We start from the raw sequence: 24,052 nt of genomic DNA on the forward strand, positions 1-24,052 counted from the left end.
CCCATCTTAATCTTTTCTTTTTATTGGCCAGTCTGAGATATGGCTTTTTCTTTGCAACTCTGCCTAGAAGGCCAGCATCCTGAGGTCGCCTCTTCACAGTTGAAGTTGAGACTGGTGTTTTGCGGGTGCTATTTAATAAAGCTGCCAGTTGAGGACTTGTGAGGCGTCTGTTTCTCGAGCTAGACACTAATGTACTTGTCCTCTTGCTCAGTTGTGCACCGGAGCCTCCCACTCCTCTTTCTATTCTGGTTAGAGCCAGTTGGTGCTGTTCTGTGAAGGGAGTAGTACACAGCGTTGTAGAAGATCTTCAGTTTCTTGGCAATTTCTCACATGGAGTAGCCTTCATTTCTCAGAACAAGAATGGACTGATGAGTTTCCAAACAAAGTTATTTGTTTTTGGCCATTTTGAGCCTGTAATTGAACCCACAAATGCTGATGCTCCAGATACTCAACTAGTCAAAAGAAGGCCAGTTTTATGGCTTCTTTAATCAGAACAACAGTTTTCAGCTGTGCTAACATAATTGCGAAAGGGTTTTCTAATGATCAATTTGCCTTATAAAATTATAAACTTAGATTAGCTAACACAACGTGCCATTGGAACACAGGAGTGATGGTTGCTGATAATGGGCCTCTGTACGCATATGTAGATATTCCATAAAAAATCATCCGTTTCCAGCTACAATAGTCATTTACAACATTAGCAATGTCTACACTGTATTTCTGATCAATTTGATGTTATTTTAATGGACAAAAAACGTGCTTTTCTTTCAAAAACAAGGACATTTCTAAGTGACCCCAAACTTTTGAACGGTAGTGTACCTGAGAGTGGATTCTCGGTCCTCACTAGCATGAAAACTAAATACAGGCACGGACTGTGTGTGGAAAATAATATAAGACTGAGACTCTCTCCAATACAACCCAACATTGCAGAGTTATGAGCATCCTTTCAAGCACACCCTTGTCATTAACCTGTGGTGAGTTATTGGTGGTTAAATAAAGAGCACAATTATTGATTATTATTATATTATTATTTGTGCCCTGGTCCTATAAGAGCTTTTTGTCACTTCCCACGAGCCGGGTTGTGACAAAAACTCACACTCATTCTTATGTTTAATAAATGTATCGTATAGTGTGTGGCAGGCTTATAATGATGACAACAAACAACATTTGAGAGTGCGCTGACCCTGGTGATAGCTGGAGGTTGAATGTTTGAAGGGGTACGGGACTTTAAAAAGTTTGGGAACCACTGGACTAGAGAAAGGCAGAGATTCAATCTTCGGTTCAGAAAGCCTCTTCCCGATACCTAAAGATCCAAAGCGTCTGCACATGTGCGGGATTCTCTACTTTAAGCACAGTATCTGTTCTACTCATTCAGCTGCCCAGAGAACAAGGTACTCCGGCGAATTTCAGTGATGGAGAATGATCAAAGGTGAATCAACGTCTGCAAGATCAAATGATAGTATTCTACATAAAGGAACCAAATTTTATAGCATACTATAACGTTTCTGTGAGGCAAAAAAACACCTAATTTATAATGAGATTTTAAGATGATTGTGCAAATAGTAACATTTTCCCATGAAACTGTTTGCAAAGCCACTAGGCTAAACATGTTGCCTGGCTAAAGATCAACATCGCTCCAGCCAACTGACGTTTCTTCTCTCCAGCCAACTGACGTTTCTTCTCTCCAGCCAACTGACGTTTCTTCTCTCCAGCCAACTGACGTTTCTCCTCTCCAGCCAACTGACGTTTCTTCTCTCCAGCCAGCTGACGTTTCTTCTCTCCAGCCAACTGACGTTTCTTCTCTCCAGCCAACTGACGTTTCTTCTCTCCAGCCAACTGACGTTTCTCCTCTCCAGCCAACTGACGTTTCTTCTCTCCAGCCAACTGACGTTTCTCCTCTCCAGCCAACTGACGTTTCTTCTCTCCAGCCAGCTGACGTTTCTCCTCTCCAGCCAGCTGACGTTTCTTCTCTCCAGCCAACTGACGTTTCTTCTCTCCAGCCAACTGACGTTTCTTCTCTCCAGCCAACTGACGTTTCTTCTCTCCAGCCAACTGACGTTTCTTCTCTCCAGCCAACTGACGTTTCTTCTCTCCAGCCAACTGACGTTTCTTCTCTCCAGCCAGCTGACGTTTCTCCTCTCCAGCCAACTGACGTTTCTTCTCTCCAGCCAACTGACGTTTCTTCTCTCCAGCCAACTGACGTTTCTTCTCTCCAGCCAACTGACGTTTCTCCTCTCCAGCCAACTGACGTTTCTTCTCTCCAGCCAACTGACGTTTCTTCTCTCCAGCCAACTGACGTTTCTTCTCTCCAGCCAACTGACGTTTCTTCTCTCCAGCCAGCTGACGTTTCTCCTCTCCAGCCAACTGACGTTTCTTCTCTCCAGCCAACTGACGTTTCTTCTCCACGATGAGGTTGGATTTGCCTCCCTCCCTGATGATTTATAGAATGCGAACACATTCTGACTGCTCTAATTGGTCCCAGAAACCAATGGGTTGGGCCAGAGCCGGTCTTTATGATGATGTTATCAACTTTGATTGGTTCAATTTGTTAGTACAACGCCCCTCATTTTGAAGTTTAATTTAACAACTTTTAGGATGGCAGTTTCAGATTGAATGTATGTAGCGATCAATAGAGCAACCGGAATTTAATTCAGGGTGAGTCGTCACGCAACAAAATATGTGCTTTGATTTAAACAAAACATAGGTATGCTACAGTTTGTTAACACCATCTGTTCTAAAATTCATTCACTGTACATAATTGAAAACAGCACTGTACTTTAAAACCACACTGTACATAGATCGAATGGTTGGCATGGATGTTTCACTGATAAAAGTTGAATAATTATCATTAACGCTTGACAGTGATGGGGCAGGACGGAACGGGGCAGAACGGGACGGGGCGGGATAGAGCGGAACGGGGAACCGCAGCCTCAACCTTCAATCAAAGGCACATTCTAAAGCAACACTTTGAATTTGACTTATAAAGGTAATTTATGCTTGAGCCGACATGCACAGCATTTACCATGAATGCGATCTCTGCGAACGTCCAGTGCCAGCTCTCCAGTGTTTTGCTCTGAATCACTGATGTATATAAACCCTGGACTGCTGATGCTATGTTTTGGCCAATGAGAGGCTTTGAAGCCACCGGTCGGCCATATTGGCAATCCCCAGAAGAAGCAGTCCTCCACAGCAATTAATGGAATTCTACAGTATTTCAATTAAATGTTTCAAGGACACAATTGTATGCATTTAAGTATTTTTGTTTTTGTTGTGGGGTAAGATTAGTACTTTGAAAAAATTCTACTTTAAGGTTAGTTTTTATTGATTTATTTAATTTTGTATTTTTATGTTTAGCTCACATAATATAATTATACATTTCATTAAGGTGTCAGTAATAGAATAAACATGGCACAAACTAAATGTAGACATTAATAAATACATTTTTATACCTTCCAAAATATGTTTTTACAACAGTCGAAAAGTGCCAAGATGGTGGCGAAGTGGTTCCAAAACAGCGCCCCCTATCAGTCATCTAGTGTATATATATAAATAATTTGCTCACATGCGTGTATAAAACGAATGTAATGAAATGTAATGCTGTGGCAAATATGTTTTTCTATGAAAACCATTGCAAGGAAAATAAACAAAATAATGTTTGTTGAAGTCATGAAGTTGTGTAAACAAAGAGAAGTATGGCGGATATGAATTCCTGGTGGTTTGGGTTGGGAGGCCTTACAGCACACTCACTTTACAGTAACTTACAAAACCTTTACCAAGACAAAAATAAAACCAAGTATATTTGGATATAACCATCATTTAATTATTGGTAATCCTTATTAGCATTGAATTGTTTATAGCTACTTGTGTGACATTTAGTTTCTAGAAAACCACTACCAATATGTGTGTCTTGTGTCTGGCCCACACTATTGGAATATTGAAAACATTGGAGTGAAGTGTAAGTTCTAGGAATTACCAGCAGGGGCGCTGTTGCACATTATGGAAGCTTTGGCTGTGTGTCGTGACTATATGGTAGTGAGCTTGTTTTCCTTCAAAATGTGGGACTGCTGCACCTCTGCTGACGTCCGGCCCTTGATCGTCACATAGGTTATGTGTAATAGGCTCTATGCATTATACCGCCTAACTAAATTGATGTCAGACTACCTGATGTAAGTTATCATGTTTTTTTATCTTAATAAAAATAACATATCTACTGAAGTTGGATCAGTGGTCTCATCAAGAAGAAAGAAATTAATGATTTTTTACAAAAGTTTATTAAACTCAAAAGAATAACTAGACAAAATGGTTACAATCATTCAGGATATTCATACAATATCTATAGACGATCATGCACAACAAACTATAAAGACAAAGGAGAAAATAGATTTACAAATAGAGAATAAATCACATTCAAATTAGTAATATTGCACTTTGTTTCTAAAACATTTTAGATCCACTCTCCCATTTTTAGCATTTTGATTCCTCACTTCAATAAGTCAGGAATTTAGCTTTTAACACTGGACTACACTGACTACACCGAACAACGAACTATAGAATTGACCAACCTGAAATAGATTTAAGCGTATTCATTTCTTTTAACTTGATACAGATTCCCTAAGATAAAATCAAAGCAACAAAAAAAAAAACACACAAAAATAAGTGAGGAGAGGGATTTTATCTTAGAATATCAATATATTCCACTTGTTAGCTAATTCATTCTCAGTGGGGGAGGGAGGGTTGCTGATCCACAGCTGTTCTCAGTGGGGGAGGGAGGGTTGCTGATCCACAGCTGTTCCATGAAGCTGAGATATGAGTAGAACTGAACTAAATGGGGTTGTCTGACTGGAAAACAAACCATCAATACCCCTAGTACATTATCTAGCCAAGTCATCAGCCATCAATACCCCTAGTACATTATCTAGCCAAGTCATCAGCCATCAATACCCCTAGTACATTATCTAGCCAAGTCATCAGCCATCAATACCCCTAGTACATTATCTAGCCAAGTCATCAGCCATCAATACCCCTAGTACATTATCTAGCCAAGTCATCAGTAAAGATATTCAGACAAATGCACAATCAAAAAGGCTCATCCAGGGATCGTCTTTTCTTTTTTTTTTTACACTTTCTTTTAAGGACTATTTTTTTCTTCCCTTTATGTCCCTTTGAAAAACTTCAAATGACTAATACATACAGACACAGAAAAGAGAAAAAAGAGTAAGGTTGGAAATTGTTTAGACACTCGATAATGAAGCATCATAATTAGGTCAGTTCTGTGTCAAGGCCACTAAGATAAGATCACTTTAATTCCTAGTTTGTTGTCTATTACTGTAAGCAGTATTCTTATATTTGCTAGCTGGATCTTAACAGAGCACAAAAACATAACATACAAACTTGTGTCAACTAATTCAAAACTGTAAACTTAAAAAAAAAAAATGTCTCTAATCTTAGAAGATTAAATAATGCATTCATGTCCATCACAACACTGCTTGACTACATTTCTCATCAGAAAGTATTATGTGGTTAGCAGACTTTTTACAGACCTCCCACCATCAATGCTAGTTAGTTTTTTTTTTATTATCAAAAAGTGCCTCTTTAAGACGATGGCAGAGCTCCACTCTAGCTGGTCTAGGTGTTGAATGAGTTTGAAAACCAATGTATTACTCGTGTCAACCTACCACTATTTGTTCTGGCCAGTTTGAGTGGAGCTTTAGCAACATCTAATATAGTGGAGGCTGGTGGGGGGAACTATAGGAGGGGCTTATTATAATGTCTGGAATGGAATAAAAGGAACGGAGTCAAACATGTGGTTTCCATGTTTGATGTGTTTGATACCCTTCCATTAATTCCATTCCAGCTATTGCAATGAGCTCGTCCTCCTATAGCTCCTCCCACCAGCCTCCATTATTCCCCAGCAGTTTGCCAGGCTGGGTTTGCATCTGCCCCATTTTTAGAAGCAGATCATACCATGTACTCTTACTTTTTTATATATATAAATCTAGCATTTCAGTCTTCACTGGTCTGGAAAATGAAGTAGTTGGTGAATGAAGTCGGCAAATGTAGCATGGACAAAATGGAATGTTGTTGCTCTTCGGAAGCTACCTTGCTGCTCCGTGTATTTCTCTTCTCTCTTGTTTTGGTAATATACTATTTTAAAATATGAGAAATCCTCCTTTTACTATTTCAAACAGTGCAATTAAAACGTCTTGTTTTTTGTTGCCAAGTGAGAAGACCACCTATTACAGTGGTTTTTGCCAGTATGTAAGCCTGCGTTGCTCTGTGCTGTGAGTAGAGGGACAGGGAGACACTGAGGATGGGCATTCTAATATGTTCCAAATGCACGCATACACATACACTCACAAGTCTCTGCATCTAATGCTCTACTTGAGTTGCAAGTGCTGGCCTGAGTCTCCTCTACTCCAGAACACAGTGCAACATAAACACACAGGAACATGTGATTGGATCGAAGGCATTCTAAGTTTGGAACTAAATCAAAAGACAGAATCTAGTCAAGTAAAAAGGAAGCTAACTGAGGAGATATCGAAAAATAGCTTTTGTATGGAGAGTGTGCTGCTGCTTTCAAGTCCAGTCTACACGTCATTAAGGAAATGTGACCAAGAAAAATAACATCTTAAAACAGATTAAACAAGGTCAGTGCATTGTTTCTGTCCTTTTCAGTCTTGCGTTCCCCCAAGTATCTATGTTCTCTACGTTGTTCGAAGTTGTGCGGATAAGGAGTCTAGGCGTTAAGCCTGCAGTCTCTTTCATCCAGCATGTTACTAGGCTGAAAAAAACATTAGGGATTCTTTTTTCTTCTTCAAAATGGAACTACACAACTTAAGCCAAGAATAACGTGCAAAAATCCCTCATGAGACAGGAGGGTAGTCTCTCTGCTGCTGAGCTCTTCAGACAGGAGGGTAGTCTCTCTGCTGCTGAGCTCTTCAGACAGGAGGAGGGTAGTCTCTCTGCTGCTGAGCTCTTCAGACAGGAGGATGGTAGTCTCTCTGCTGCTGAGCTCTTCAGACAGGAGGAGGGTAGTCTCTCTGCTGCTGAGCTCTTCAGACAGGAGGAGGGTAGTCTCTCTGCTGCTGAGCTCTTCAGACAGGAGGAGGGTAGTCTCTCTGCTGCTGAGCTCTTCAGACAGGAGGAGGGTAGTCTCTCTGCTGCTGAGCTCTTCAGACAGGAGGAGGGTAGTCTCTCTGCTGCTGAGCTCTTCAGACAGGAAGAAGGTAGTCTCTCTGCTGCTCAGCTCTTCGGACAGGAGGAGCGTAGTCTCTCTGCTGCTGAGCTGTTCAGACAGGAAGAAGGTAGTCTCTCTGCTGCTCAGCTCTTCAGACAGGAGGGTAGTCTCTCTGCTGCTGAGCTCGTCAGACAGGAAGAAAGTAGTCTCTCTGCTGCTGAGCTCTTCAGACAGGAGGAGGGTAGTCTCTCTGCTGCTGAGCTGTTCAGACAGGAAGACGGTAGTCTCTCTGCTGCTGAGCTGTTCAGACAGGAAGAAGGTAGTCTCTCTGCTGCTCAGCTCTTCAGACAGGAGGGTAGTCTCTCTGCTGCTGAGCTCTTCAGACAGGAGGAGGGTAGTCTCTCTGCTGCTGAGCTCTTCAGACAGGAAGAAGGTAGTCTCTCTGCTGCTGAGCTGTTCAGACAGGAAGAAGGTAGTCTCTCTGCTGCTCAGCTCTTCAGACAGGAGGGTAGTCTCTCTGCTGCTGAGCTCTTCAGACAGGAGGAGGGTAGTCTCTCTGCTGCTGAGCTCTTCAGACAGGAGGAGGGTAGTCTCTCTGCTCTTCAGACAGTGGTGCTTATATTGTTTTCTCTTCTTCCTGTTTCTTCTTTTTTTTTCTGCTCAGATCTCGACATGACAGTTCTGCTCTGTGTGAGAGCCATGTCTGTATGCCGTGGTTACAGAAGAAAGCAGGATATTAAGAGCTATAGGCAGACAGGGCCCTGGCACGGCATCACCACTCCACCAAGGCTGTCTCCACTACAGGGGTTTCTTTTTTCACAGCTCAGGTGTGTGTTTGTCTAGCCGTGCCCCGGCCAGGCAGGCTGCCAGGAAGTGTTCCCGTACTGACTTCCTGTGCCTCTCTCTGTGGGAAGGGCTTCGTTCAACCGTGGTATCATCCATGTTTGTTTCTTTGTTTTGTTTTCTCTCAACATCGACGGTGGCGTGCGAACGCTGTCGCTGGGGGGGGGGGGAAACAAAAACAGCGCTGACTAGAAACGCCCAAAACATCTCCGGGCTGGGCTCTGAGTTTCCTTCAGCGTGATGGACAGGTGTCAGACCTCCGCTCCTCTGTCCGGCTGGCTTGATCAGGATTGGGATCAACCTGGCGGAAGTGAAGGAAACACTGCTTTAATTACTGGAACGGCACCTCTCGGCTACCAGACTTGAATATGTTCACTAACTGCAGTGTGTAAAATAATTCGTCTTAGTAGTGGGTGTACGTTTTGCTGATGCGTACCTCAGAGTAGAGAGGAGGGGGCTGGAAGCGGAACTCCTGGATGTAAGCAAAGAGTGATCCCTCCAACTCATCCCTGGCTGAGGTCACCTCCAGGCTCCGTCTCTGCTCCTCTGTCATGATCTCGGCATAGCTTGGTGGGGCTTCAGGACGCTCTGGCAGGGCCATGCCTAGCCAGCTCATGGTCATGCTGCACTGGCTGCTGACGCTGGAGGTGCGACTGCCGACGGGGTGCAGCGGGATGGTGCCGATGATCAGTGGCAGGTTCAGAGACAGGTTCATGGCTCCGGGGATGTCCACGTACACCTGGAGAGGGTGAGCAGCACACAACAGAGGGTAAGTACTGTAGCTCCACCTTCACTGAACAACACACCTGTGTGATCTACAGTGTTACACTCCCTCTGTATGGGAGGTCATCTCATGTAGGTGTTCCACTGATGCAAGGGAAAGCCTGAAGCAGTCTGTTGACAAGGTATAGAGGTCATTAGCACCTCTAAGACAACTGTTGCCACAGATATTCTAGACTCATCCTCTTAACTGCGAATGGAGAGAACACCTGGTACAATGACAATGTCTTTGCCAAAGCTACCTAGGTCACAGTGGGAAACTTAAGAGAGTTTTCTAGGAACTCAAGAAACCTTTGGAAATGTGCCTAGTACCAATGTGATATGTGGCCCATAATAGTGTCTTGACATTTTACATCTCTCAATATTTACATGTCCAGATTTACCTCAACGTGACTGAATCTGTTGACAATTGTCACCACCACATTGGAGATGAGTAATTGGATAGAGAAAGAGAAGGTGAGAGGGAGACAGAGAAGGTGTGAGGGAGAGGGAGAAAGAGAAGGTGAGAGGGAGAAAGAGATGGTGAGAGGGAGAGAAAGAAAGAGAAGGTGAGAGGAAGAAAGAGAAGGTGAGAGGGAGAAAGAGAAGGTGAGAGGGAGAAGGTGAGAGGGAGAGAGAGAAGGTGAGAGGGAGAGAGAGATGGTGAGAGGGAGAAAGAGAAGGTGAGAGGGAGAGAAAGAAAGAGAAGGTGAGAGGAAGAAAGAGAAGGTGAGAGGGAGAAAGAGAAGGTGAGAGGGAGAAAGAGATGGTGAGAGGGAGAAAGAGAAGGTGAGAGGGAGAGAAAGAAAGAGAAGGTGAGAGGAAGAAAGAGAAGGTGAGAGGGAGAAAGAGAAGGTGAGAGGGAGAGAGAGAAGGTGAGAGGGAGAGAGAGAAGGTGAGAGGGAGAGAGAGAAGGTGAGAGGGAGAGAGAGAAGGTGAGAGGAAGAAAGAGAAGGTGAGAGGGAGAGAGAGAAGGTGAGAGGGAGAGAGAGAAGTTGAGAGGGAGAGAGGGAGAAAGAGAAGGTCAGAGGGAGAAAGAGAAGGTCAGGTGGAGAAAGAGAAGGTCAGAGGGAGAAAGAGAAGGTCAGAAGGAGAAAGAGGAAGAGAGGATCTGCCCAGATCAGTAGCTGTACTCACCATGAGAGAATACTCCACTCGGATGATGCTGCAGTTCAAGATGGAGGGAGAGACAGGGGGGATCTTCAGCATTTTGCCACTCCACGTCTCCGTCTTGCCCGAGGACAGTGACTCCCCTCGGAGGTTGGCCACCAGCTGTTTGACCTCCTTCAGTTTACCTTTGGCTTTGAAGGTCTGTGTTTGGTAAATGGCTGCCTTTGGCACGACCATGCGAGAGGAACAATTCTCGATCTCGGCAAAGATCTGAATCGACTCTCCTGCAAAGACAAGAAAGAAGAAGTTTAGTTAAATCGGTCCAAAGATCCTTCGATTGAGATGTCATCATCAAACATAATACGGCAGTCATCTGTAGTCATTTACCTACAAGAGTGGCAAATTACTAATCAATTAGAGTGACAGAGTCAGGGTGTTCTCCTCACCTGGGGTATATCCCTTCCTTTCGATTTTGGCACTTAAGGAGATTGGACCTGAGGTGCAGAACCAGCAGCATAAAGTCTTGTCTTTCGTACCTGCCTGGGGTGACTGTGAAACAGACAGAGAGAGCAACGGAATGTAAGAGCTTGAGAATCGGGCTTCCTTATTCCTCATCTCAATCATCCCGGGGGGGGGGGGGGGGGGGGGGGGGGGCTGACAGAAAGCTGCACCTCTCTCAGTTAACACAATGACCATAAACCCAGAAGACATGTTTAGGCAGTAGAGGTCATCACAATACTAAGTGGCTGTCACAGAACATTAAAGATCAGTTCACCCTCATCTGTCATTTAACATCTATACATGACCAACAACACCGCTTTGTTTTAACCATGTTTTGAATGTGTTGATTTCTCTACTTTACCAACTGATCAGAACAAAATCTCTGTTAGGTTTTCCTTTTTTAATTGAACCTTTATTTAACTAGGCAAGTCAGTTAAGAACAAATTCTTATTTACAATGACGGCCTACCGTGGCCAAACCCAGAATCGAACCAGGGACTGTAGTGACGCCTCTTGCACTAAGATGCAGTGCCTCAGACCGCTGCGCCACTCGGGAGCATATGGCTCAACTGAGGGGTTTTTCACAAGCCATGTCCACTGGTGTCCTCTGTGCTATGGGTTTGGGGTCCACTAGTAAAACAAAATGTGTGACTAGCACATTCTGCCACAACAATAACAGAGGCGCTGGCAGCCATGACACCAAATCAGATTACAACCAATGAAAAGCAAGGTGCCTGAGTGATGGCATTTTCTAATTCTTTCTAGATCTAGGCAACATCTGTAACTAAGCACTTGTCATACTTCCACCTTTAAGTCTCTCTCTTGGCTACCAATGGAAATAGATCTCTGCTGCCCACTGAACAAGACCCTAAAAGTTCACAATGCATAAACTTACAGACACTGTACAGGAGACAGATCCGTGAGCTCACCAGGAGTAAAGGAGTGTTTATGTCGATGTGTTCAAACACTGTGAATTCTTTCTTGGTCTTCATGGGCAGAAACCATGGCCTGTGTAGCTCGGCCTTCACCCAGTAACGCACGCTACCATGCTTCCCTTCCAACGAGGTAGCCAGAGGTCTGTGAGAGATAAGAGAGGGGACAGAGAGAGACAAGGGGGTACAAAAACAGGTCATTTTTGGAAAACATAAAGCCAGCCTCTAGCGCAATCTTCAACTAAGGAAAGACATAAGGATATTAAATAGAAACATTTTGCCTCCAGTCAGTTTTTTGATCAGTTAAGTGGATATACTCACGTCTGTGGAAGCTCAAGGCTGAATGCATACTCGTGTCTTCCTGAATGGATAGTGGTGAGTCCTTCTTCTGAGTTGTCCTCATCTGAAACAACAGAAGGACAATATTCCAACACATGTATACCATACCTGGGAAATATGCAGTATGACGTCACCTGCGTATTACAACACAGCTATAACACACAATAACACAACAGAGAGCACAATATAACTATTAATATCCTTATTGGACACCAGGAAGGCACTGAAAGGTCTGTAATATGAGAATGATGAGAGAAAAATATTAAAATGTGAAATGATGATCTCTGCAATTAAAGATGATCTTTCTAGAAACATATTTACTTATCTAGCAAAAACCTTAAAGTCCCGAACAATTACACTGACATATTGTGTAAGTCAGTATTGAAAGAGAGAACATGTATAATATATATTGTTTAATAGAAGCCCCAATTATGAACTGTAAAATATATCATCTAATTGTTATTACTCTGAAAGTATGGATTATTCCTTATGTAGTGTAATATGGAGAGATGAGTTTGGTGTTGTGTAATTAATTACGCATTATATGATCAGTACGAAAATATATCTTGCTGTGTGCTATTTGAAAGCAACGCGCTATAGAGCGGGATCTCGGTTTCCTCTAGCTCAGCAATCCTCCCAGCCTTAGCGGCAGCGGAGTCGTGGTAAACAACTGCCGAGCTGTCACTCAAACGCAGACTGGAGCAGGAGGAGACCGGCCTAAACCGGAGCGAGCAGCTTCCCAAACCCGGCTCTCTCATTAAGCATTCACTGTGCGGCATTCAGTCAGTGGTTCACTATCAGGACAACCCCCTCTAGATCTGAAGCGTGTAAATTACTGCAGCGTGGACCAGGGATTGTAAGAGACAGGAAAGAGGAATGAAAAAGACGACAGACAAAGAAGCAATTCAATGAATTAAACCTTTATTAAGCGCCACTGATATCCATAAACTACATACATTATTTTAATAACGCCACAATTGATATAAAACATTAACAACATATGCATATATTATTCCCCATACAGAGACAGATCAAATACATTATTTTCACCATCAAGAAACAAATTACAGTCTGTAAACTCATTTCAAATGCAATTATGCATTTACAGACAATACCAAGGAACAGCCAATAAGTGTTTGGGCTACATTGTAGCCTACAAAATAAAATACCTCATGCCAAGCATTTCAACGACACATTCAATTAAGCTACTTAAATTATCAGACTGACCTTTCTATCCAATCAGCTGAAAGATCTACTTCGTACATTAGCAACAGACTAACAAACCTGTTCTACTGTTTAGGACCACCGAGTTTCAGTGGTGTAAATTGAAAGTGAACAAAAACAGGGCTACATTTATCATCCGCAAATATGCTAAAGTGTTGTGCGTTCAGATAGGCTTGGTAATTGTACAACTTCTACTTCATAGCCAAGTGCAGGACTTATGCACCATTCATTTGATATCTGAATGTTGCTTATATTAGACATGCCTACACATGAAGGCATAAAATAAATAGAACGAATGCTATTTTTCTTTTTTATGCGACTTTGTAACCTTGTACTGGCAGGTCGGATAAATTGCAGGTTTTTCTGTCACTTTCCGCAAAAGCATTAGGTCATTGGAAGACACATGAGCACTTCAGCCAATCAACGGAGAGAAAGCACAGTCCCCTAAACCCCCACACATCCAGTTTCTGAACAGGATGGAACCGCTTTGAACAATGGGTGGAAACTTAAGAAAAGCTTCAATGTTAAACATGACAAGATCGCTCGATAAAAGCGATTTTTTTTTGTGAAACTACAAATATGTAAACGGAGACTGCTATGTACCTCAATGTACTGTGTTGATTAAACATTGTAATTTATATCATTGTTATGATAGGCTAAAAGGAAGGAAGGATAGAGACCAGTGTCATTCAGTCTGCAGCTCAGACATCGCTAACTTAATAGACTTTATTAATCATGTAGGCCTTTTCAAGCACCGGCTAATTGTAAAGTATCATGATAAAATAAATTCCCATATCTTAAATGATTTCATTGAAGAATATCCTACGGTAGTTTTAAATGTCTCAAGGAGAATTTGACCTGTAAGACATGCATGTGCTGATATGCATGTGTTATAGCCAGTAAAAAACAAATAGAAAAGGTGTTGTGATTGTGGTTCATAGATCGTCCCCGATCTTTATCTGTTATGCATTCAATTGTGTTCATTATTAGCCAGTCTGTAACGTATAACGTTAGGTTGACAGCACAACAGCATCCTCTGTAAGGAACCTCAAGACCCACAATGACTAGCCTAAACAGAGCATCTCAGGAAACAAAGTGATTTCTTTAGCTACAAATATGGTTGTTTTAGGCTATCTTACCTCTTTCATGTCCAATTAGGATGTCTCTATGGTTTAGATATTCCACTTCTTCTGTGTAATTTTGCGTATAGGCAGTGTTAGATCCAGCATTTCGGGATTCAGTCCAACGAACTTTTGCAAATCCCTTTGCTTGAATTTTAAGAGATTTCACACGGATTTCTCCGGTGACTTCGATGATAACCCTACCTGAGACGGAGTCCCCGCTTGCGAAAACGGGGACATTGCTGTCATTGAGACAGTCGTAGGTTACGGTGAAGCTCTTTACCTTTCCTAGCACCATGGTGGAAAAATATCTACCTACAAATAAAAATCGATGAAAAATAATCTCATAAGAAAAAATGGAGTATTCTAACACTGATCAATATCTTTGCCCTGCAAAAGCAGTGGGCATGATCAGTGCTTTCTTTGACAACAGTACATTGAGATGTGAAGGCTAATAACAGCAGTGGGTGCTGCTATCGTCCGCCCTTCCGCGCGTTGGTCTCTAGTCAAAGACAAGGAACTTTCGTCGCTCAGCTCACTTTAAGCGAGGATTTGGTGAAAAACAACCTATAGAGCATGCGCAGAACTTTATCTGCCCTCACCTTCCGCCTAATGAAACAGGGAAGAGAGCTGAGGCAGTGAGCCAAATAACAAGTTTGGTTAAACAGCTGATAGTATTGCAAGAGCAGGCAAGCATCCAGTGTAAATAATTCGAGTTTAATGTCCACCCTATAAAATATGTGATTAGCTTGATTAAATAACCTCTTACCAAACAAACCTGTCACTATGTTGGTGGGCCTATAATACAATACTGGCCTAGCCTACTCCCTCATATAGGCTAATTAATTTAAAATCCGGAGTATGTGTATATGACAAACATATTGTTTATTAATACATCTTACACATGACATAGCCTAGGCTACAGCGCATCTTAGTAACATCATACGCTATTATGTAGGGACTACACCTGTGCACAACTAAATCTATGAATAGGCCTAAACCTGTCGCTAGTGGACTCTACAGCGTTTCAAATGTAACAATTTGATCACATTAAAATAAAAAAAAATAGCTACACAAAGACGGGCTTGGTTTGAGTCAAACGATGATCTGGTGGCATTGCAGACTTTGACGCACGAGACGCCATCTCGTGGATATCGTTGTCAATGGGCGCAAGCTCGCAGACATGACAGGACACCTGTTGCATGTTGGCCACATATACCAATTTCAAGAGGCCGAGGTGGCACAATGCATATTTAGAAAATCCCTAACTTATAAATAACATAAGCACGGATAATTAAAGTACAATTTTAAATGATGGAGGCGCCGACCATGATTATACTGCCAGAAAACATTGTATGATTAAACTTCTTGTGGATACTGAAAACGAGTGGTCCTGACCTGAACGAATGCTGTATAAATAAGCAGATCGTCAATCGCGATACATTGTATGATGATGATCATCATGAATGGTACCATGTTGCTGTCATGAATACAGTGTCGTGGAAAAGTAGACCTCTGTCTCCATCTTCTGTTTAAGGGAAGTCAACATATTATGAGCCGCTCCATACTGCATATTACCCCTTTTTTTTCTTGCAGAACACATTTTGAGCAACTGGGCCACCATAGGTACTTTAGTAACTGGAAGTGGTGAACGTGTGGTTATCTACTCGAACAGGTGAAAGTATGTTTTTAAGGATATTTTTTTAAATAATTATTTTCCCCTCGGTACAAGGGGTACAATATTTTAATAATCTGATTTCAAAATTATAAAAGCATTTTAGTTTGCCATACATACGAGCTACATCGTTGGTATGGATGCAATGTAGCTAATATGCTATCCAGCTAGAACTATTATATATATATCTATATGACTGAGTTAGCTAGGCAACGACATTCGATGCTTTCTTTTGAACCAAGCTAATCGACGGACACTGTTTATTTCGGTAGTTAGCTAGCTAGATCTCCAATTATCTAATGCCCACTCCCCTCTGTGCCGTGTCGTATTATTAACGTTACACGTTGAAACGGTGTAAACCAACTAGCTAGTTAGCAGACATATTACTCGCACAACGTTGAAACCCAGTTGGTTAGCTAAGCTACCTAACGTTAGTTGGCTAGCTAAACTGAAGAGAAGTGCCAGTGCGGGACAGGTAAGCCAGCAACAAGCTAGCCAGCTGTCCTTTTGAGTGACATGATAATGTCATGTAAGTTAGCTAACTAACGTTAGCTACTAGCAATAAACTCATTTGCATCCAGCTAGCTAGCCAGTCACTGAAGCCAGACTCAAGTGTTACGACTTAGCTTACTCACCATAAGGTAGGGTCATAGCTACAGGTTATATGCCAGATAATGTGATTAACAAAATATATGTGGTGTCCCATTACTGGGCGTTACAGGAAGGTTCCATACAAACCGTCGCCATAGATTTTTCAACTAATATGTCCTGTTGGCGACAGTGGTGGAAAAAGTACCCAATTGTCATGTTGAGTAAAAGTAAAGATATGTATACATCTTCTTCGGGATCGGTGTCCCTTCCACGGGACAGTTGAGCTAACGTAGGCTAATGCAATTAGCATGAGGTTGTAAGTAACAAGAACATTTGCCAGGACATAGACATATCTGTTATTGGCAGAAAGCTTATATTCTTGTTAATTTAACTGCACTGTCCAATTTACAGTAGCTATTATAGTGAAAGAATACCATGCTATTGTTTTTTAATATACATTTGATTTTACCTTTTATTTAACTAGGCAAGTTAGATAAAAACAAATTCTTATTTTCAATGACGGCCTAGGAACAGTGGGTTGACTGCCTTGTTCAGGAGCAGAACAACAGATTTTTACCTTGTCTGCGTGGGGATTCGATCTTGCAAAATGTTGGTTACTAGTCCAACACTCTAACCACTAGGCTACCTGCCGCCTCACCCCGCTTGAGGAAAGTGCACAATTTTGAACGTTAAAAGTTATTAATAAACAAATTAGGCACATTTGGGCAGTCTTGGTACAACATTTTGAACATAAATATAATGGTTCATTGGATCAGTCTAAAACGTTGCGCATACACTGCTGCCATCTAATGGCCACAATCTAAATTGCACCTGGGCTGGAATAATACATTGTGGCCTTTCTCTTGCGTTTCAAAGATGATGGTACCAAAAAATAGAAAATAATGTTTTTTTTCTTTCTATGTATTATCTTTTCCAGATCTATTGTGTTCTCCTACATTCCACAAACTTCAAAGTGTTTCCTTTCAAATGCTACAGGCAGTTAGATTTGGGTATGTCATTTTAGGCGAAAATTGAAAAAGGGGGCGGATCCTTAAATAGAAAATTACTAAAGTGAAAGTCACCCAGTAAAATACTACTTGAGTAAATGTCTAAAAGTATTTGGTTTTAAATATACCTAAGTATCAAAAGTAAATGTAATTGCTAAAATATACTTAAGTATCAAATGTAAAACTATTTAAAATTCCTTATATTAAGCAAACCAGACAGCCCCTGGATATCTGTAAATAAATAAATAAAAACAAGAAAATGGTCCTATCTCCAACACTCGGACATCATTTACAAATGAAGCATTTGTGTTTAGTGAGTCCGCCAGATCAGAAGCAGTAGGGATGACCAAGGATGTTCTCTTGATAAGTGTGAATTTGACAATTTTCCTGGCCTGCTAAGCATTCAAAATGTATGGAGTAAAAAGTACAATATTTTCTTTAGGAATGTAGTGAAGTAAAAGTTGTCAAAAATATAAATAGTAAAGTACAGATACCACCCAAAACTACTTAAGTACTACTTAAAATTATTTTTACTTAATACTTTACGCCACTGCTTGGACGATACTTTCTTTGTTCTTGATTCTGTGAAAAAAAGTAGCTTAAAAATGTTTGTTTCCATTTGCAGGTGGTTCTACAAAAACCTGCGAAAACTCAATGTTTTGTACCAGAGAAGAAGGTTCCTTGCCATCTTAGCTGCCAGGCATCTAGCATTTCCCAGCATCTTTGCAGGAACTAGTCTTGTAGATGACAGTGCAACCGAAACTAAGATCTACACACATGCAAGAGGCATATTTCGTTTTGATACAAAATATAGATGTAATATCTTTCTGAATTTTTGTAGAACCACCTACAACTGGAAACGGACATTTCTAAGATATTTTCTTCATTTTCAATTCGGTGAAAAAAGTATCAGCAAGAACAGGTTAGTTGAAAAATCTATGGCGGTTTGTATGGAGCTTTCCTGTAACGCCCAGTAACGGACACCAAAAATCTCTGCTTATATCACATTATCTGGCATGCTATTTGTAGCTAACTCATACTAGGCCACATGGCAAAAGTGCATTTTTTTTTCAATAAAGATCAGAAATAGGCAATCTAGCCTATTGTAGAACTAGGCATTCACATTTGTGTTCGTTTTTCATATTATTTTCTTTTGATTTATTGCTAGAGTTTTACTGGAGAAGTTTAGATTTGAATGGTTTTGTCGCTAAGCCTAATTTGATGTGCATGTTTTCTTCCTGTGTGTATCTTATTGGGTTTAGGTTGTGCACAGGTCAGCAGATGGCGTCAGCAATGATCTCCGTCCACACCACAGCCTCTCGCTTTGCCCTGCTCCAGGTCGACTCTGATTCGGACTCCGATTCAGAGTCGGGAAGGACTAAAGGCGGACGGGACTCTGGAAAGGCTCGGCCCGGGAAGACAACCGGGGGGAAATCCACCGCAAGCAACGACAAGAAGAAGGAAAAGAGGAAGAAGAAGAAAGAGCAGCAACAGAGCGAGGCCAATGAGGTGATTGGCAGAGGCATTTCAACTCCCTAGTCAACACCATTTCTGGTGGTCTCATTGTCGGTTCTCAAAGGTTTCACTTTCACTAATTTACCTGAGCTTGAGGACTGATAATGACTCCTGTCTCCTGTCCCCAGTTAAGAAATCTTGCCTTTAAGAAGCTCCCTCAGAAGTCCTCTGCCCCGCCCCCCTCCCTGTCTCTGCAGGGTGTGGCCAATGAGCTGCTCCATCCCGCAGCAGGGGACCAAGCCATGCCCCCGGAAGGCTGGCAGCAATGGAAGCAAAGGGACAATCAGGTAGAACCCGACAGACACCCCTTCACTAAGAACAGAGCCCTGTCCAGAAACAACCTATCCCCCCAGACACTTGTTGAGATCTGAGAGGATTGAATAGTTGTTATAAAAATGGTCCTGCTACTATATTACTAATACATTTTATTCATTTAGCAGACACTCTTATCAAGAGAGACTTACAAGAGCAATTAGGTTTAAGTGCCTTGCCCAAGGGCACATTGGTATATTTTAACCGCTAGGCTATGTATCCCCCCCAAAAATCAGATCTATATTGATTGCTTAGTCCTTAACGGATAGGGGTTGTTTCTGAACAGGGCCCATTATAACACCTGACATGGTCATGAATGGGCATGAGTATTGCTCATGGGTGTTCCCCTTTCCTGACAGTCCCCATCTGATCTAGCCTTTATTTTTGTATTTGTTTCTGCCAAATGCAGTTAACGAGCGAGCTTTATGAGGCCGACCTGGAGAAGGCACTGATGATGAGTAAACTGGAGTTTGAGCAGCATAAACAGGTACCACGCTGCCCCCATCGCAGCACGCTGTTACTAAACATCTATTTGACAAAAATCTTAACCACGGAGAGAGGGGAGATTAATGAATGTTCCATTTAAGCAAATGCTGTTCTTATAAATTGCCTCCTGTCAGGATGATGACGGCACAGACACTCCCTCTCCCAAGTCCCGAGGAGCGGCAGCAGGGAAGAAGGACAAGAAGAAGAACCAGCAGGGAAAAGACAAGAAGATGACGGTCTCTCTGAAGGACTTCCAGGCGGAGGGGGGTGAGACCACCAGTGGCAAACAGAGAGCTACACTTACGTTAACATTGAACACTGCCCAACGTCATCAATACTGTGCCATCATTGCAGTAGCACTACTTGTTTAGCAATCCACTTCGAGCAGGTGCTGCGTACATAGATATGCTACGTCTCACTGTTTTCTCAGTTGTCCCACTCATCTTATTATTCCGTTTTTTTATGACGTTCATGGGTTGCATGTTTAATCACACTATTGTTTGGAACGTTTGTTTTGAACTGATGCCCGACTGAGCATTCTAGTCAATGCATTGTCAGTGAGTGCTGGTGAAAATTTCATCAAAAGTGCATTACATTGGCTTGGAAATGCAATGAAATTAAAAAGGATGCAAATAATTAGTAGGAAAACCTTTTGTCATAATATTGATGTCACCAGATTGCCTTCAGTATAACGTTAGCTAGCTAAGATTGAGGGGAGGCCACCTGATTTTAGCTAGCTAATGTTAGCATTGCTAGCTATTTTTGACGAACTTTGCTAGCTGATGACAACATTGCCATCAGTGTAAAGTAAAATTGACATGATAATGTTGGCAAAGTTGTTTCCTATTAAATATTTTACTACTTTAGCAATGTTATTGTATTTCCAGGCACTTTTGTGTAATTTAGACGAAACCGTAGACTAGGTTTTTCACCACTTTAGGGCACCACTGCAGCGCAGCAAGTAGAGGGCGGCTTGACAATGTTCATAACAATGGCATGACGTGACGGAGATGCAACCTATGAATACTTGACATAAAAATAATTAATTAATACTTGACATGTTGTATTCTACTTAAAAAACATGATTCTCCTTTCCAGATCAGAGTAAGAAGCAGGAGAAAGAGGTGAGGGAAAACGTTGTTTTACTCTGTGTTGGGCTTACTATAGTGCTTCGACAGAGTGTAAACCCTGTCATGTGAGGATGAATGTGATGGAATGGTGGTGATATGACGTGAACTGGCGCAAATTGTGTAGTGTGTGTGTGTGTGATGTCATAATTCAAATTCTGAATCCATTGATGACATCACTCTAGGAGCCCAAACCGCCCACACCTCCAGAAGACAAGTTCTTCAACAAGCTTGAGGATGACGTTAGCAAAATCGTACAGCAGGAAAAAAGACGTGAGCAGTTTTCTAACAGCACTGGCCTCGAGGTCACGACTTCAACAGAGCATGAACCGGTAAGGCCGACTGCAAATCTGTTTAGTGTAAAAAATCATTTTCGCAAAACGACCTTTGAGTGACTGCTGGTAAGACCATGGAGGTCAGTGTAACTTATCTCTCAGCCTAACTGTGACTCCCATCACACCTCTCAGGACCCTCGAACTGAGCAGCTAAAGGACGACCTGGAGAAGAAAGACCAAGAAATTGACAAGTTAAAGAAGGTCATTTCACAATGGGAGGTGAGTCATTGTAGGGATACTAGTACTAGGCTTTAATGGAGCATGCCTAAAGACAAAGGACAGAATACTGCCATCAGTCATTTACAGTTGGTGTAAATCTATATGTGCGTATGAATCTATATGGTCCCCATGGGCTCCGCTCCTGATCTCAATCCTCAGGTGAAATACAAAGAAGTGAAAGCTAGAAACTCCCAGCTCCTGAAGATGCTGCAGCAGGGAGAGAGTGAGTACAGCTACTGCACTCCTAATTCAATCTGACTATACTGTAATCCATTACCGATGCATTAGGTAGGCCTTCACGTTCTCATTCACTTATTCTCTCCACAGTGAAGGATAAATCCGAGATCCTACTGCAGGTGGAGGAGCTTCTAAATATCAAAGAGGAGCTGTCTTCACAGGTGTGTGTGTCTCTCAAACCTTTCAACTTGCCATGCAAGGCTGAGGACCTCGTTGAATTACCTTTATTTCCCTCTCCAGGTGACATCACTACATGCCTCACTGGAACAAGAGAAGTCTAAAGTGAAAGGTTTACAAACAGATCAGCCAAAACATCACCAGGTAGAACGGAACATTACATACTCATCACACTTGCAAGTGGCACTTAATACAACACATATTTAGTTTAAAGCTGCAATATGTAGCGCTCTGGGCGACTTGACTAAATTCACATAGAAATGGGTGTTATAGATCTGTCGTGGAAATTACAGAAATTGGGTATTAGAAAAGCACAAACATAACATTTTCCATCACGTCATTCTCATTGAAAGCATGTCTAAGTTTTCTTTTTGTGTCTTTTACTTTCGGTTTTGTACAGCAGCTTCAAACAGCTGAAACAACAATATTTTTGGTTAAGGAACATATATTACACAGTGGTTTAGATGGTACAATATTTCTCTACACTATACTTACTTGTTTTGTCGCAAACTAAAATTAGGCAAACTATTAGAATTTTTGCAACCAGGAAATGGCGGAGCGATTTTTACATAGTGCCTCTTTAACTGTCGCTGTCTGATTTTTAAAATCAGCAGCTCTCGCCTAGTTCTGAGAGAGGAGTTAGGGCTACGGTGTTTGTTTGTTTTTACTGTTCAACCTGTGTAAAGCCGTGAGTCAAGTGTGTGTGCTCCCCTCATAGATCAGCCAGGAAGTCACCCCTAGGAAGATTACCAAGGTAACAGTGCAGCTGCAGCAGTCCTCACTCTCCAGAACAGGACACTACTAGACTGACACAAAACGGAACCATTCACTCAGTCCAACTCACTACTATAAGTCTCTGTGCTAACTAGTGTAGTTCAGTTGAAGGATGTTAGTTTGGTAACAACTTACAAGCCGGTCTTATCACATCATGAAATGCTGAATCTCTTGAGCTGTCTTAAGCCGTTGTAGACGGTCAAGACCCTGACAAGTTAACCACCAAACTACTGATGTAAGACACTGTACTCACTCCATACTTCCTGGTCTCCTCTGATTGGCAGGGAAACAGGAAGGGGAAAAAGGGTCCAGAGTCCGATCTATGAAGACCGCAGAAGGAAGAACATTGACTGCAAAAACAAACTAAGCCACTCCTATTCTTCAGGGTCTCCTTGTTTGTACTGTTATTCTCTACTGTCTTCATGCGTTATGCATGACTCGTATTACCACACACCAACTCCTGGATGTGTTGAACTGCAGAAGTCATGAAAAGGCTTTTAATAAAGGCTCTGATAAAGATGCATTTCAAGTTGACTGACATCATCGCATCTCTTTTTCTGGTATGATGCCAAATGACAGTTGTGAAATTAGTTTTTTTCCCCTTTCACTGCAAGGTAAATAAATGACTTTTCCAGTGTAAAATCATGTCTCATTGTGGTATTATTACTTCTATGTGCTAATGGTAGGCTACACCACAAGATGCTATATTTCTCCTATTTTTGATGCTAATGAGAGGTAGCATGTTTTAGTGTACCCTCATCTTCATTTGATTCATTCATGACAAATTACATATATATACACACACACACAAAAGTACGTGAACATCCCCTCAAATGAGTGGATTTGGCTATTTCAGCCACACCCGTTGCTGGCAGGTGTATAAAATTGAGCACATAACCATGCAATCTCCATAGACAAATGTTGGCAGTAGAATGGCCTTACTGAAGAGCTCAGTGATTTTCAACATGGCACTGTCATAGGATGCCAACTTTCCAACAAGTCAGTTTGTCAAATTTCTGTCCTGCTAGAGCTGCCCTGGTCAACTGTAAGTTATTGTGAAGTGGAAACGTCTAGGAGCAACAACGGCTCAGCCGTAAAGTGGTAGGCCACACAAGCTCATAGAACGGGACCGCTAAGTGCTTAAGCGTGTAAAAATAGTCTATCCTCTGTTGCAACACTCACTACCACGTTCCAAACTGCCTCTGGAAGCAACATCCGCACAAGAACAGTTCGTCGGGAGCTTCATGAAATGGGGTTCCATGGCTGAGCAGCCACACACAAGTCTAAGATCACCATGTGGAATGCCAAGCATCGGCTGGAGTGGTGTAAAGCTTTCCGCCATTGGACTCTGGAGCAGCGTGAACGCGTTCTGACAAGTCCGACGGACAAATCTGGGTTTGGCGGATGCCAGGATAACACTACCTGCCCCAACGAATAGTGACAACTGTAAAGTTTGGTGGAGGAGGAATAATGGTCTGGTGAAATCTTAATGTTACAACATACAATGACATTCTAGAAGATTCTGTGCTTCCAACTTTGTGGCAACAGTTTGGGGAAGGTCCTTTCTTGTGTCTGCATGACAATGCCCCTTG

The 24,052-nt window shown here is 42.0% G+C and overlaps 2 protein-coding genes across 6 annotated transcripts; one reads left to right on the forward strand and one right to left on the reverse strand.

Moving 5' to 3' along the window:
• Nucleotides 1-4,255: 4,255 nt before the first annotated feature.
• Nucleotides 4,256-14,525, reverse strand: LOC115164945 (arrestin domain-containing protein 3). Its single transcript, XM_029717881.1, has 7 exons — nt 14,024-14,525; nt 11,643-11,724; nt 11,319-11,466; nt 10,336-10,438; nt 9,917-10,173; nt 8,457-8,759; nt 4,256-8,321 (listed from the first exon to the last, which is right to left on the reverse strand). Exons 1-7 carry the CDS (start codon nt 14,301-14,303, stop codon nt 8,253-8,255), a joined length of 1,242 nt encoding a protein of 413 aa, XP_029573741.1. The 5' UTR covers nt 14,304-14,525; the 3' UTR covers nt 4,256-8,252.
• Nucleotides 14,526-15,583: 1,058 nt separating this feature from the next.
• On the forward strand, nt 15,584-23,102 carry gkap1 (G kinase anchoring protein 1). 5 transcript variants are annotated; one of them, XM_029717885.1, is made up of 13 exons: nt 15,584-15,686; nt 18,541-18,787; nt 18,922-19,080; nt 19,515-19,592; nt 19,726-19,858; nt 20,690-20,715; nt 20,904-21,050; nt 21,186-21,272; nt 21,432-21,495; nt 21,600-21,670; nt 21,750-21,830; nt 22,405-22,440; nt 22,745-23,102. In XM_029717885.1, the coding sequence occupies exons 2-13, from the start codon at nt 18,560-18,562 to the stop codon at nt 22,784-22,786; spliced, it is 1,152 nt and encodes a 383-aa protein (XP_029573745.1). In that variant the 5' UTR covers nt 15,584-15,686; nt 18,541-18,559; the 3' UTR covers nt 22,787-23,102. The 5 variants fall into 5 exon arrangements, with proteins under 5 accessions (XP_029573745.1, XP_029573746.1, XP_029573744.1 ...); XM_029717886.1 differs by having other exon boundaries at nt 15,584-15,680; XM_029717884.1 differs by lacking the exon at nt 15,584-15,686 and adding an exon at nt 17,902-18,200 and having other exon boundaries at nt 18,991-19,080.
• Nucleotides 23,103-24,052: the final 950 nt, after the last annotated feature.

Source organism: Salmo trutta, chromosome 27 (genome assembly GCF_901001165.1).
Source record: "Salmo trutta chromosome 27, fSalTru1.1, whole genome shotgun sequence".
In the NCBI taxonomy this organism is placed as follows: Eukaryota; Metazoa; Chordata; class Actinopteri; order Salmoniformes; family Salmonidae; genus Salmo; species Salmo trutta.